This window comes from Arvicanthis niloticus, chromosome 2 (assembly GCF_011762505.2).
Source record: "Arvicanthis niloticus isolate mArvNil1 chromosome 2, mArvNil1.pat.X, whole genome shotgun sequence".
Lineage (NCBI taxonomy): Eukaryota > Metazoa > Chordata > Mammalia > Rodentia > Muridae > Arvicanthis > Arvicanthis niloticus.
In genome coordinates, this window is record NC_047659.1 from 17012057 (window position 1) to 17027479 (window position 15423).

General features: G+C 50.1%; 2 protein-coding genes across 2 annotated transcripts; one reads left to right on the plus strand and one right to left on the minus strand.

Moving 5' to 3' along the window:
* The first annotated feature begins 6246 nt into the window (after positions 1 to 6246).
* On the plus strand, positions 6247 to 9467 carry Wdr38 (WD repeat domain 38). The gene is made up of 9 exons (XM_034495125.2): positions 6247 to 6449; positions 7030 to 7150; positions 7694 to 7810; positions 7898 to 7995; positions 8219 to 8299; positions 8378 to 8509; positions 8593 to 8742; positions 9040 to 9087; positions 9180 to 9467. The coding sequence occupies exons 1-9, from the start codon at positions 6381 to 6383 to the stop codon at positions 9261 to 9263; spliced, it is 900 nt and encodes a 299-aa protein (XP_034351016.1). The 5' UTR covers positions 6247 to 6380; the 3' UTR covers positions 9264 to 9467.
* Rpl35 (ribosomal protein L35) lies at positions 9464 to 12518 on the minus strand. The gene is made up of 4 exons (XM_034495126.2): positions 12367 to 12518; positions 11978 to 12114; positions 11367 to 11448; positions 9464 to 9648 (listed from the first exon to the last, which is right to left on the minus strand). Exons 1-4 carry the CDS (start codon positions 12367 to 12369, stop codon positions 9499 to 9501), a joined length of 372 nt encoding a protein of 123 aa, XP_034351017.1. The 5' UTR covers positions 12370 to 12518; the 3' UTR covers positions 9464 to 9498.
* Positions 12519 to 15423: the final 2905 nt, after the last annotated feature.

A 15423-nucleotide genomic window follows, 5' to 3' on the forward strand; every position in this document is an offset into this window, starting at 1 on the left:
CAGCCTTGGCCCGTCTGTTGCCACACTCAGCTGGAGTTGATGAAATGGTGGAACCGGTCAGACGGGTGAAGGACAGAGTTAAGGAGTCAGATTAGAATGCAGCTGTGAAGAACAGCTGGAGACCAGCCCAAGCCCAAGTTTCCAGGTGGGCCCTTCAAGGTGCACCTGTCCCATTCAAGCTGCCACATGACTTAGGCTGGACCAATCACAACCTCTCCAAAGACGCTGCAGGACCCCGACTCCCAGATGTGTATCTCTGCTTCCTGTCTTTCTCAGCTGAGACCCCAGCAGCTTCTCCTCTTCAAAGCTTAGCTCAGTTGCACTCAGAGAGCCTTGGTTAAGCTGTGTGGACCCCCATCTCTTCTCAGGGGAGTGTGTCCTTTTCCCACCTCACCCACTGGTCGAAGCTCCCGCTGGCATAGGGGGCAGAGTAACACTGGACCCACTAGGGATGGGTCACAGAACTGTCTTCCAGATCACCACTTCCCAATCAGGATTTATATATCTTACACTTTTACAGCCGCTATCCATCAGAAAATGAAGGCTTTGTATGACAGAGTGGGACTCCTACAATGGTTCCAAGGCCAGCAGGCTGGCAGGGAGCCAAGGGAACGACATTTAGCCAGCATAATACAAAGTCTAAAGTGAGTCTGAAGAATCTTTATGCAAGTAGCAGATGGGGAGGGGACCCTGGCTGAACAGTCGCTCATGGGAAAGAGTGCACATTGCGTTTTTAAGAGGATAACACTGCTGCAACCTCAACTGATACTAGCAGGAAGGCTACATCGCTAGAGACAGAGTTTCTGGAAAACTAGACGGGCCTTTGAATGCAGGGCCTGTCAATCAACACTGCATCCTACACATCCAAAGGGATAATGACAAATTAGTGCATTTCAGGGAGGATGGTCCATGATACCTGGACACCACAGCACCTGCAGGCATTCACTGCAGCTCCTTGAAAATCCAAGACTCCTATCCACAAGTGACTGTGGGGGAGGGAAGGGGAGATGAAGGCAGAGAAGCCACCCTGAATGCACAGTATTAGGGAAAGAAATCCTCTGAGGTTCATGCTTGTTTCAAGGCCTGGTGGTGGGATGGGATATCAAGACATGGGAAGTTAACAGGGGAAAGGAGCCCTTGACCTTGGAGTCTAGGGAAAGTCTCTTGTCAACTGAGAGTTAAATGGAGGTGGGTGGGAGAGGGGAAAAATAGGTCAGTGGTTAAGAGTGCTTGTGGCTCTGAGAGAGGATGAGAGTTCAGTTCGAAGCACCCACATATGGCAGGAAGCCTACAGCTACCTGTAACTCCGGCTCCAAGGAATTCAAGTCTTTTTTTCTGGACTCCAACAGTACCCACCACACACATGTGCACACACCCATGTGTCCATACCCTCCTACACACATGTGCACATCCCTACCCACCCATATATGTATATATATATATATACACACACACTTTAAAATAAAATCAGGTCTTAAAGAATTCCAACACAATCAACATTTTGACCAGGCCGACTTTAATCTGAGACAGAGGCAAGAGGATTGCTACAACCTGGAGGCCAGTCTGGGCTACATGACAAGACCCTGACTCAAGAGGAAATGTGAAGGTCGCCTACATAGAGACAATATTCCTTTTATCTAGAGATGTTGCAAATAAAAATGCCAAAACAGGCATACGCCACGCTCAAGGTCTAAGCGTATGTCGTCTTGCCCATCCCCAGTTGCACGCATGCAGTTTTCCAGGCCTCTCATGAGAAACCCATGTACACTAAGACACGTCTTAACCACCTTGTGACAAAGGGTTTTTATCTTATATATAAAGCCACCCCATCCCCGAGCCATCCCATAACCTCACTTACTGAAAAGGCAAAAGTGAGGGCATCCTGGGGCTCTTCACCTGGTGCTTAGCCATCCTTACAGATATAATCAAGAGTCCCCAAGATCATATGTATGGCTGGGACTTAAATATGACCATCCCTTGAGGGGCCTACATGCACCCGTAGCTGTGCCTTCTCCTTTCTCTGAGGGTCTATTTACACTTATGCTTACAATGAAGTTGAAGTCTCTCTTAATAAACTGCAGCTCTGCTTCATACTGGCCTGTCCTAGAATTCTTCTCTGTAACCAAATCAAGAACCATGCTTCACTTTAGTGGATGTTTCTGAAGAGACTCTGAACTTCTGTGGGCCCATTGCTGCTGACAGTGAGACTTGGTGGGTCTCAGGGCCTGTAGTTAGTGCAGAGCTTGCCACGAGGCACTTCTTTCCAGGACACTGGTCACAGAATGTGGGCCCGCCCTGGTGCTCTTCACCCACAAGCCTCTTCCAGTGGCTCCAAATCCTGTGCAGGATTTCAAATACAAACCCTGGGGAGCAGCTCAGATAGTCAGTCAGGCCTGACTCTTAGGAATGAGGGAGAAGCTGATGCCCACTGGTGTCACTAAGACCGGAGACCTGGCTGGCCCTGGCTTTTCCCTGTTTTCCACAGGCAAGCACTCACTCTGGCTCTGAGCTTTCCTGCCTTGCTCATTGGAAAGTGACCGCAGGTTCCTGTTCCTAAAGACTAGAAGCTTCTCTTTTGCAGAGGAGAGTGACATGTCCTTACCTTCTATGACGCTGAACATGCTTGTGGGGTGAATTGCACAGCAGGGGACACAGAGAGACATAAGAAAAGCCACAGAACTGGCTGAAAGAAGGACATGGTGGGACATACTCCTGAGAAGATAGGTGGTATGAAATACCTCCTACGACCTGCCTAGAAGTTGCTAGGAGTGATGGATGTGCAGAAGGCACTCACTCTGGGCCCCAGGAGCAGCTTGAGAATGTATTTAGAAATAGGGTTTTGGATCTGAGTCCTACAGACACTTGGGCAGGGCCTGAGTCATCCCCATTACTATGATCTCATCAGGCTCCCCAGAGACTACACCTGACCAAATCCAGGGCCTGCATACCTACTGGTCATGAACCCCCTGGCTGCCAGGCCCTTCTATACATCACTAGTGACTCCAGATGTGTATTCAGTAGGAAGGGCAATTTGGAAATCTCTGTCTGGAAGAGGATTTCCCCAAAGTCTCTGAGCAGTTCTGCACATCAGTCACCAACTCCGAGAAGAAGCGTGCCACCGCATCCTTGCAGACAAAGTAGTGAGAATTTGGGTTTCTTAAAATCCCAGTGATATTGTGTGAATGTTTTTGTTTTAATTCCAGTGTGGGATAAGAGGTGGTTCCACAGCAGGTGGTTATGGTTAGCCTCATGTACTAGCAGGGCGTGATTTTTGCCAGCTGTAGATAGTTTCATTCAGGGGACTCTGGAGAAGGTATACATGGGAGATCCCTGAGGGGACCTGTAGCAGTTGTGGCAGTCCCTGTGGTTGCTGGTTCCTTTTGTTGCAGTTTGTCAAGTGGTTGTGACCAGAAGACAAGAAGAAGTTGGAGATATCCTGACGACGAAGATTGAACCAACCCCAAGGAACCCAACACCCCTAATCTACAGGAGGTTTTTGCTTTCTGTTCCTCTAACCTCTCCTACATAGTGTTGTGGGGTTGGAAGGAATTAGGGTGGAATAAAGATTGGAAGTGTGGCAACATTAAGAACTCAATGAAATAGCTAAACAATAAAATAGTTTCAACAGCAAACCTCAGAGGACCCACTTTACATATGAAAAGCCCGAGGTACAAGCTTGACTGGGCACCTTGTCCATCACTGTGGAGCTCTAACAGCACGAAGATAGGGAAAGGGGAGGCTATGCCCCAGGAGGTCGGGCTTGTGCTGCATGTGACCTGGGTAAATCAGTAGAATGCTATACTGGCTAGTTTTATGTCAACAAGCTAGCGTTATCTGAAAAGAGGAAACCTCCCTTGAGAAAATGCCCCCCAGAAGATCTGGCTATATGCAGGCCTGAAGGGCATTTGTTTTTCTTTTTCTTTTTTCTTTCTTTTCTTTTTTTCTTTTTTCTTTTTTGGCTTTTCGAGACAGGGTTTCTCTGTGTAGTCCTGGCTGTCCTGGAACTCACTCTGTAGACCAGGCTGGCCTTGAACTCAGAAATCCGCCTGCCTCTGCCTCCCAAGTGCTGGGATTAAAGGCGTGCGCCACCACTGCCCATATTTTTACAGTGATTGACATGGGAGGACCCAGTAAAGAACCAGCCTGCCTCCATCTTAGGCTAAAAAGCTGTCTTATATAGTAAGGACAAACTAGGTTCATTCCTGCTTATGATTAAATCTCTGTTTCTCAAGGATTGGGCTATGTCACATCTGTAACCTTGACTACAAATGTTCTGTACTGCCTATTGCAGGAGTGGCAGTCATGTCTTTATTTTAAAAGGTTGTTTATAACCATCTTGCAACCCTACCTTTGTTTCAAAGGTTATATGATCACCTATGACTACCTTGTTATAAGTACCTGCTGTGACTATCTTGTTAAGCCCACCTTGAAGCCATGTCTTTGTTCCAGGAAGTTATGAGGATTAAGTTGTTATACTTGTATTCTGCTCCTGTAACCCCATCCCCTTGGCCCGACAAATCCCCCACTTAGAAAGCTTCTACCCTGAGCTATAAAAGCCTTGACTTCCTCACATCCAATGTTGACTTCTTGAACTCTACCTTAAGGGGAGGCAGCCATGTGCACAAATTTTTAAAAAGCTTGCTTTAATTAATTGTTTGCTTAAATTAATTTGACCATGATGATTTGGGTCAGTGGTCTTTCTGCTTCCATCTTTGGGATTAACACCAGCCCATTGTGGGTGGTGCCATCCTTGGCAAGGTGGTCCTTGGTTCTACGAAAAAGCAGGCTGAGCAAGCCATGATGAGCAAGTTAGGAAGCAGCACCCCTTCATGGCCTCTACATCAGTTTCTTCCTTCAGGTTCCTGCCCTGTTTTGAGTTCCAATCATGGCACTACAATGTGGAAGAATAAGCCAAATAAACCCTTTCCTCCCCACTTTGCTTTTGGTCATGGTGTTTCATCATAGCAACACTAACCCTAAGTAGGCTGGATGGGAGGGATGCTGTACATAGACAGTCCAGTGGATACGCTCAAGGTAGGAAGGAGCAATCAGGTGGCTAGGGAAAATGAGGGCATGGGTGTTGATGCTGGGCAGAGAAGAGTGGGACTAGGGAATTTTCTTAGGGTTGTGTCTGAGAGTCTTGGCTGGGGTGGGGTGTGGCTTTCTAATCTCAGCACAGATAGGTCTCCAAGGAGCCAACTCAGTGACTTGGACCCTCTGGGAGTGTGGACAAGGGTGGCCCGCCTCAAAGCTGCCATTGTCGCCTCCATACACGTCTCACTGTCTGGGGCCTAAAATAGAGCAGGAATGGAATGATCCCGTGAGAAGATTCTGGCAAAGGACTATGAGGAAAAGGGGCATGAGTCACGCTGGGAATCCTCGAGTTTAACACTCCCAAAGTTCTGCTGCCCTGCTCAACACCACTGGACTTCCCACATCCATCCCTGTCCACTCTGGCCTGGTTGGGGAGCTGGCAGGCCTGGTTCTGGCCTCAGCTCTGTTCTGTCATGGAGAAACTAAGTCACTTGCCTGTACCTCATCCCTCTGGGAGCCTGTTTCTCAGAAGTACCAGAAATAAGGGACCTTAAACATCTGTTGTTAGGGCCTTGGTAATTAATGAGTGAAGGGACCAAACCTAAGATCAGCACCACTATCCGTCTCTGTATTTCTCTGGACCTCAGTTTCCTCACCTGTAAAGGTCTGTTCTTTGCCAGTTTCAGGTCAAAAATCCATGTATGATTCTGAGAGCTTCTGGGACCTCCCTCCTGCATCCTCAACTGGCACAGTAGGGAACGTTAGCCAAGACTGACATATATTTTTTCATGCCTTGCACTAGGCACACTCTGCCTCTGCTCCATTGCACCCTGGAGGTAGAGGCAGATGTTGTTCTCAGCCCCAGGGCTGCCAGCCACTCCTGGCCAGAAGCCTGGTTGCTCGTGGGTACTACCATGTGCTAGGCTCTCACGTGTTTAACTACGGATTGAGAGGTAAACTGGATCCAGTTCTGTGAGAGGAAGGAGCCCGCGGAGGCGGTGCAGCTGGTGTCCCGGTACGTGGGGCCAGCGCGCCCTCTAGAGGCTACTCTGCCCAGAGTCTTGCTCGACAGCCAGAGGAGCTCCAGATCTGGCCAGCAGGACGGTCCCAAGGTTGGAAAACTCCTGTCTCTCTACCGCCACTTTCCTAACCCAAAAGCCCTACGGCCTTCCGTAGAGGCAGCTTAGAGACCTCCCCCACTGCGGCTGCGCCGCCCCGCCCCATTACCATGGAGACTGCTTGTACACAGTTTCCCTTTCCCTTCTACCCTGTCAGGAACCAAGGCCCCTCCGACGGGACTGGTGCCCGCTTAGGAGGGAGCCCTCCCGGTTCTGGAGCGGGTGCCTATGAACATCAGGGCCCCAGCAAAATTGGCCGTGGGCAGAGTGAGGTTCTACGGTCAACATCACGGGGAGGTGAGGCCCCAGGGCTCTATGCAGACTTAGTGGGGTCAGGTCCCAACTCAAGAATAGTCCCTGCTTATTTTTTTCTTTTTCGTTTTGAGACAGGGTTTCACTGTGTGGCTGGCCTTGAACAGAGATCCATCTGGCTCTGCTTCCTTAGTGCTGGGATTTAGGTGTGTGCACCTGGTCTGTGTCCACGCCTTTAATCCCAGCACTCAGTAGGCAGAGGCAGAAGATCCCAAGGCTACCCTGGTCTAGAGCTACGCCGTTTGGCCTGGAACTTCATGTAAACAAGACTTCAAGCTCACACCAATCTGCAATCCTTAGGCTGGCTTCAAACTCCAGGCAATCGTCCTGCCTCTGCCTTCCCTGGTGCTGAGATCAAAAGTATGCATCATTATTTCCAGCTTGGACTCAATACTAACTTTGAATTTGTCAATTTTTGACGTAGAACTTGCTTTTGCTTGGCTGTGGAGCGGGACCTGGAGTTTATGGACTCACCCGGGGTTCCCAGGCAGATCAGGGATGGTTAGAGTTAAGGGGACATATTACTCCTGACAGGCCTAGGGTCACTTTTGCCCTGTACTTTCAGGTCAACTGCTCTGCCTTCTCCCCTGACGGCCGAACCCTACTCACAGCCTCCGACGATGGCTGTGTGTATGTATGGGGGACGAAGAGTGGGCGACTGCTGTGGAGACTGGCAGGCCACAGAGGTGAGGCTGACATTCTGAGCCTACCTTGGTGACATAGGGCTTTGGGGGTGAGGGTTGGAGCAAGTCCAGCAGAGGCAGCTAGGTAGGGTGACACTGAATTTAGCACTCGGGAGTCAGACGTAAGGGACCCAAATCTTATTTCTTACTCTCGACATGTAGTCCAATAGCACAAACACATTTTACAGAATGTCTCCTGCAGCAGCTACTCAGGAAACAGCCGCCCATGTCATTTTGCCCCCAGAGTGGGATGTTTGATAGGCTTATTCCAGTCAGACTTATGTCCCCAAGGTCACCTGTTGTGCTGCACATGTGAACTTGTCAGCCTGTTTTTGGTCCTTTAACTCAACCACTGTCACCAGACTTTATCCATGCAAGCAAGGTGCCTGACTTAAGAAGCATGATGATGATTATTACATGGGGTGATTACAACCAAAGGCAGTTTAAAGAAGCTGGCTGGGGCAGCTGAGAGTGTGGTGCTGGGAGGCCTCTGGACCTGATGATGGCCTCATAGGGCAGGACAATGCCATGTGCTCTCTGCCTCAGGCCCAGTTAAGTCTTGCTGTTTCTCTCCCGATGGCCGCCTCATTGCCAGCTCCTCCTGTGACCACACCATCCGTCTGTGGGATGTGGCAAGATCCAAGTGTCTACATGTGCTGAAAGGTGAGTATTCAGTTTGTCCAGGAGCCATGTTGGCTCCTTTGTGGACTTTGTTCCACCCTCCTTCCCACCTTCGGCTGTTGTTTGCAGGTCACCAGAGGAGTGTGGAAACAGTCAGCTTCAGCCCAGACTCAAAGCAGCTGGCATCGGGTGGCTGGGACAAGAAAGTGATTCTCTGGGAAGTGCAGGTATGATGGGACCTAGGTCAGAGGGGACCAAGTGCACCCTCTGTTCTTAGTGGTTCCCCTACTCCCCACACCCAACCAGGTACCTAAAACTTTCTAGGTCTCAGGTTCCAGCAGGCATTGCCCTTCCTCTTGCTGTAGCAAGGCCTGGGAAACCTCAGGCCCTTAGTCAAGTTAGGGAGCACCCAGGCCCCTCCACCTTTGCAGCTCCGACTCTCTCTCATAGTCCGGCCGCAACCTGCGCCTCTTGGTTGGGCATTGTGATTCTGTCCAGAGCAGTGACTTCTCTCCAACCTCGGATTCTCTGGTGAGCTTTACCCCCCCCACACCCTACATCAGTGGGCACGAGTGGCAAGGGCTGTTTCAAACTTGTTACTGCCCACAGGCCACTGGTTCCTGGGACTCGACCGTGCGTATCTGGGACTTGCGGGAGTCCACCCCAGTTGTGTCCTACCGTAATCTGGAGGGCCACACTGGCAACATCAGCTGCCTGTGCTACTCAGCGTCTGGCCTCTTGGTAAGCTAGGCTTAACTGGGCTCCAGGCCAAGGCCAGTCTACTTGCCTACAGGGGTCACTGAGCTCAGGAAATGTCTGTTTAGGCATCTGGCTCCTGGGACAAGACCATCCGCATCTGGAAGCCTACAACCAACAGCCTGCTTCTTCAACTCAGGGGCCATACCACCTGGGTGAATAGCCTAGCCTTTTCTCCTGATGAACTAAAGTTGGCTAGCGCTGGTTACTCTCGTATGGTAAGCCCCCTCTCCACATAACCCTCAGCCTCACCTTTCCATAGGTTTCAGCCATACTAGAAAATGCCCACGTACAACACAGGCAAAGACAAGACCCAGATACTGCTCTCTAGTGACCTAACGGCCTGCACAAAGGACCAAGCGGCCCCACACCTGTGGCACCAATATTGCTCAACTATGAGTTCTTCACATTTGGGTGCCAGAGGCTATGTGGGCACCTTAAACCTTGTCTGCAGACATGTCTGGGCCGCAGAGTACTGACACCTTCCAACTCTACTGGCTCGTTTTAACTTCTAGGTCAAAGTCTGGGACTGCCTCACAGGGAAATGCATCAAGACTCTAAAGGTACGGCACCAGGGCCAGCACAAAGACCCTCACAGGGTTTCCAGCACTGGCAGGACTCACTAACCCTGACTCTGATGCTGTGTTTTTGACAGGGCATGCTAGATGTGGCCCATGCCTGCATTTTCACCCCAGATGGCAAACTCTTAGTGTCAGGAGCTGCTGATGTGACAAGATGACACGTCTGCTCAAGTCAAGAACTTCTTCCATGTAGCTCACCCACAGGCCCAAGGTAACTAAGAAAACAGCCACCAGATCTTTGTGGCAGGGACTACCCTATCCCCTCCCATCCCACAATAAGGCTGTCACCTGCTGTAGGCAAGTGGTCACCTGGTTCCCCACTGGCCCCAGGTGGCCAGTGTAAAACACGAAGCAGAAAGCCAGTCAGTCTTGTACTTTATTGTCATTGTCGTCTCAGGCCTTGACTGCATACTTGCGCAGTGGGTACAGCCGCTCCTTCCGCTGCTGCTTCTTGGTCTTCAGCTTCTCTTCGTGCTTGGTGAGCCGGCGTCGCATGGCTCTAGTCTTCTTGGGTCGCAGGTCCAGGGGCTTGTACTTCTTGCCCTGGGACAGAAATGACAGGGTGAGTCTGAGCACCAGGGGTTACTGGGAAGATGCTGAAGCAGGTGAGCACACGGGACTTCTCTGACTGAGTAGAAAAATCATAGCACAATGAAAAGGACACCCCCCCCACCACCACCACCAGGCACGGCTCATTAATGCTCTAGGTGACACATCAATCACAGAAGGTGGCTTGGTCAAAGTCACCCTGACACAGACCCCTACACATGGTGAAGAGCAAAAGCAGCCCCACCAAGAATTCCAAGAGGCAGCAGCCCGATGAAAAGCAGAGAGCGCAGGGCACGCACAGAAGCCTTTGAAATGTGTTATTGAGGCCCGGCGGTGGTGGCGAATGCCTTTAATCCCAGCACTTGGGAGGCAGAGGCAGGCAGATTTCTGAGTTTGAGGCCAGCCTGGTCTACAGAGTGAGTTCCAGGACAGCCAGGGCTACACACAGAAACCCTGTCTCAACCCCCCCTCCCCAAGTGTTATTGGGCTTCCCAGGGCTACTTCTGCCTGCAAAGGGGCAGGCACAACGGGGTCACATTCTCATGCACCAAGCTCCTGCAGGTGGAGAGAGAACCCTAGAAAGCTCTGCAGGCTAAGGCGGGGACAAGGAGCCACACCAGGCAGACAGCAGCTATGCCAAGTTCACTTATCCACTTAGAACTCTGCCCAGAGCAGCCACCAAACACACCTGTCTAGTGTTCATCCTAGAACACTGGACAGATGGCCTGAGTTCTAGGCAACCCTGGCCTAAAAGCAAACAAAGGCCCAGAACTGCTACCCTGGTTCTTTGTGGACTGAAGGTAGTTCAGGGCAGGTTTACTCACTTGCCTGATTTGTGAGACCCCATAGTTTTAACCCCAAGCACCACCCAAATAAAAAGCCTCGACCTCCAGTCACAGGTATATCAAGTGCTGAAAAGCCACACGTGTCAGCATTAGCAGTGAAGCACAAAACACTTCAAATAAGCTCTCCTGCACAGTACCCCGAGTGATAGGTGTCTGGGCCCCAGCACCTCACTCAGAAACAGAGAAACTGTACCTTAGACCTGCTTAAGTAAAAAAACCATCCCCCATGGGTAGTGCAGTCACACCACAAAAACTCTGATGTGCCAAACACTAAATAAAATTTGAAGAGGTAATGTAAGACTCCACCAGATGGCTTCAATTAAAGGGGATTATCTTAAAATGACATGGCTCCTCCAACCCCAATCCTTCCAGAAACTAGTCATGGTCACAGGAGTCAATTCCTAGTAAAACATGTAAGTTTGAAAGCAACAACACGACAAACATCTTGCAACTATCCCAGCAATACTCTTAACTGCCTCATGGTATGGCTCTAAAGAGAAGCTTTTGGAGGTTCCTGTTCACCAACTGTGGGTGTTCTCGGGCAACCCAACCTCTCCAAGCCTTGCTTGCAACACCAGGTTCTTGGCTGTGAGACAGACATACTGGGACAGCAAGACACACTGAACAGCTAGCTTTATGTCACTCAGGCTAGGGTTCTAGTTCCATCTTACAGTGAAGCAAGCCAACCCTCCAACAACTACCACGTAGCTGAGTTCAAAGCTAGTGTCCAGGCTACCCTGACCTTTGACCTTTTGAAACCAAGATTTCATGTCAGTCTCAGGCACATAATGGGAGCCTCTTGAGGGCCCAGTCCCCCCAGTGCCCTGTACACTAGAACCTCTCCAGAGTAGTTCTTGGTCAGCTCACCTTGTAGAATTTCCTGAGGTTTTCTTTTTGAGTCTGGTTAATGACAGTGAGGACACGGGCGATAGACTTGCGTACGACTCGTCTGTAAAAATGGACGGCAGAGAGGATCAGGCAGGCACACACAACTTCCCAACACCAGGCCTTCACTTATATCACCCAGGAGGTAAAACTAGAAGCAAGGGCAGGTCTGTCAAAAGATACACGTGGAGACTTAACGCAGACTGGGCAACAAGGCAAGACCTTTACACTCAGGCAAAGACCTTATACTGAAGGCCAGAGACTGAGGCCATGCCTTCAAGTTAACTAGTTCAGAGTAAGTTAGCACAAACTGGAGAAAGAGACCAGGCGTGGAGAGAGAGAACTGAAGACAGGAACAGGGGTTAAGAGATCAACTTGGGACTGGAACACATGGTCTCAGTACAGTTTGTCCCTTTGCAAGTCTCCCTAGTCCTTACCACTGGCTTCCAGTCTCAGTACAACCCATATGAAGTGGCACCACCATGGCCCTATTCTCTCACCACAGTAGTTGGCCGAGGAAAAGGGGGGAAAAGGCGCAAGGGGCCAAGGCAGGGAAGGGTAAGCACCGAGCTGGGACCTCAAGGCCCACTTACATCTTGGAGAGCTTGGATGCGGCGCCGCCTGTCACTTTGGCGACGCGAAGCTGGGAGAGTTCCACCTTCAGGTCGTCCAGCTGTTTCAACAGCTCCTCCTTCTTCTTGCCGCGCAGGTCCCGAGCCTTAATCTTGGCCTGCACGAGAAGCGTCTCTGTGGGTCCCTGAGCGGGAGCTCCCGCTTCCCCCGCGGCCGACTAATGAGGGGCCGAGCGCCGGCGGCCGCGGCGTAAGCCAGGGGAGGCGGTCGAGCCGGCCCGAAGCAGGCACAGCCATACAGATTCGCAGGCCCCTGCGGCTCCCCGAGCCTCCCGCGCCCGCCCCGCGCCCCGCGCCCCTGTCCCCGCGTGTCCCCGGCGCCGGATGGCACCCGATTCCCGTGGCCTCACCATTGCTGCGTCGTTCACGGCTGAGGCCGCCTGGTTCGAGAGAAAGAGGAAAGGGCGGGGCCGCCTTCCTCAACTACTGCCGGGTGGCGCGGAGCACGGCCAATAGCGTCGCGGCGTGGGAGCCCGCTCCGCCCGTGCGCAGTCGCGTCGGTGGCGCCCTCCGCTTCCGGGGACTCCTGCCCTACCAAAGGTTGGCTGGTCTCTAAGCAACGCAGCTGGGGAAACTGAGTCTCGGGATGAGCAGCATCTCGCTGGCTGGCGATAGCGCAGTGAAGGCTGCAGTTCCCTGTCTGTGTAGGTCTGAGCTAGCCGCGGTTGGTGTCAGGCTGCGGAGGGCATGAGGTGTGAGGGTTTTAGGTCTTTAGAAGTTTGAGACAGGGTCTCATCTCTTCCTGTTGACAGTATAGGTGGTTAGCACAAAGCCTCGTGAGTGTGTGAGAGCGAGACAGCGAGCATGTTTAAAGGTTGGAAAACAACCTATGGGAGTTTGTTCTCTCCTTCCGGCGTTCGGCTCTCGGATGCAGATGGTCAGGTTCTACCGAACCATTTCGCTTTTCTTCTTTTCTCTTCTCTTCTCTTCTCTTCTCTTCTCTTCTCTTCTCTTCTCTTCTCTTCTCTTCTCTTCTCTTCTCTTCTCTTCTCTTCTCTTCTCTTCTCTTCTCTTCTCTTCTTTTCTTTTTTCTTCTTTCTTTCTTTCTTTTTTTTTTTAATACAAGACCTCCATGTATATCCTGGGCTTGTTTCGTACCCAAGTTTGGCATCGAAAGTGCGCCACCACCTGGCAAGGGTAACAATAGAGCCAAACTCGAGCTAGAATTTACGGATCTCATCCCCAGACTTTTTGGGATTCCCGACTATTGCTTTAGGTCTGGGCATGGTGTCACAGTCTTGTGATTCCAGCGCCCAGGCAGTGGAAAATGAAGATTCGGAGTTCAAACCTCCTTCATTACACCTTGAGACCGTCTCCAGAGAGATTCCAAAACGTGTTGGTAGTTTGGTTCTATGGTAGTGTTTGCCTGGCACGCACAAAGCTCTGTGTTCACTCCCTGGCACCGGTACATGATTAAATTAAAAACTCCGAAACAAAATCAGAGTCTTGCTTTATTGCTAGTACCAGTTGATATCTTGGCAAGTCCCTTCGCGTCTCAGGTTAGTGTATCTTTTGAGGATTAGAGGAACTAAACTGAAACCTGCAAAGCTCCCAGCCAAGACCTGATATGTAAAGATCGAGGAAAGTATCAATTGGTATTAACATGGTTAAAGTGCACATGGCCCTTTGCCCACAGTCCCAGACAACCACCAGCATCTAGATCAGATCAAAGCATATTAGATGTTTTGTTTCTGTAATAAGTGACCATACTAACCAATTGGAGCCCTTTCTTTGCCAAGCTGCATTCAGCAGCTGCCCTTTTTCCAGTAGTTTCTCTACTGTTGTTCATGAGAGGATGCTAATAACAGAACAGGGACTCAAGGTACTGTAATGAACGTTTTTAGTCACCTCCCACCCCAAGAGTAGCAGTAGTATCCCAAGAGCTCTTAAGTACCAAACTGAGTTAAGCCATGTGTATGTGTGCTTGTTTCTTCCAGAGCCAGTCTTTTTATTTTTTTTTATTTAATGTGAGTACACTGTCCATCTTTTTAAGACACACCAGAAAAGGCCACCAGATCCCTTTACAGATGGTTGTGAGCCACTGTGTAGTTGCTGGGAATTGAACTCAGGACCTCTGGAAGAGCAGCCAGTGCTCTACCCCTGAGCCATCTCTAGCCCTCTAGAGCCAATCTTGAAGGTCTCTGAGGGTTTAATGCTCTCCAGGCCAGGATGTGGATACTGGTTGGATGGAATGAGTTAATAGACCTTTTGAAGGTGGGATAAGGAGAAATGAGCAGTGTGTGGATTGGGTTTAAATGGAAGTCTAAAGGTGCAACTTCCCGGATGATCAGTATTCTACTAAAATTACGATTATGCATATTTCTGGAAAATTTTCATGGTGCTAGGATTAAACCCAGGATTCATAATGTCTTTGAATTCCCCATGTATTGGGTTACATTCCCATCTTTGAAAACAAACTTACAGGTACTGTAATTTTTAGCACTTTGCTGTCCCTGATGTAATTAATGACAGCTTTTAAAATTTTTTAATCTTTACAGGTATCATGTGTGTGCAGTGCCAGGTGACTGATTTCCCTGGAGGTGGAGTTGCTGAACACTGTTGAGTTGCCACAGGGATGCTAGGAACTGAACCCAGGTCTTCTCTAAGAGTGGAAGTACTTTTTTTTGGTTTTTCGAGACAGGGTTTCCCTGTGTAGCCCTGGCTGTCCTGGAACTCACTCTGTAGACCAAGCTGGCCTCGAACTCAGAAATCTGCCTGCCTCTGCCTCCCAAGTGCTGGGATTAAAGGCATGCGCCACCACTGCCCAGCAGTACTTTTTTTTTTTTTTTTTTTTTTGAGACAGGGTTTAACTGTGTATAGTCTTGGCTGATCTGGAACTATGTGAACCCAACTATCCAGAACTCACAAGAACCCCCTTGCCACTACTTCCTAAGTGCTGGGTTAAGAGGCATGTGTCCAGCACCTGGGAGGCAGAGGCAGGTGGATTTCTGAGTTTGAGGCCAGCCTGGTCTACAGAGTGAGTTCCAGGACAGCCAGAGCTACACAGAGAAACCCTGTCTCGAAAAACCAAAAAAAAAAAAAAAAAAAAAGAGGCATGTGCCACATTACTGGCTATGTGCAGCAGGAGCTCCTAACCACTGAGCCAGTTCTCCAGCCTGGGGTTTGTCTTGAGGCAGGGACTCACTACATACAGATGCTTGATCATCTTGGCTTAGTCTTCTGAGGATAGGATTATGGGCACCACATCAGATTTCATATCATAGATTTAAAATCCTATCTGCCGGCCTTTGGTGGCACACGCCTTTAATCCCAGCACTTGGGAGGCAGAGACAGGTGGATCTTTCAGAGTTTGAGGCCAGTTTGGTCTATAGAGCAAGTTCCAAGACAGCCAGGGCAAAACAGAGAAATCCTGTCTTCAACAAACCAGACAAAATCCTATTTGCCTG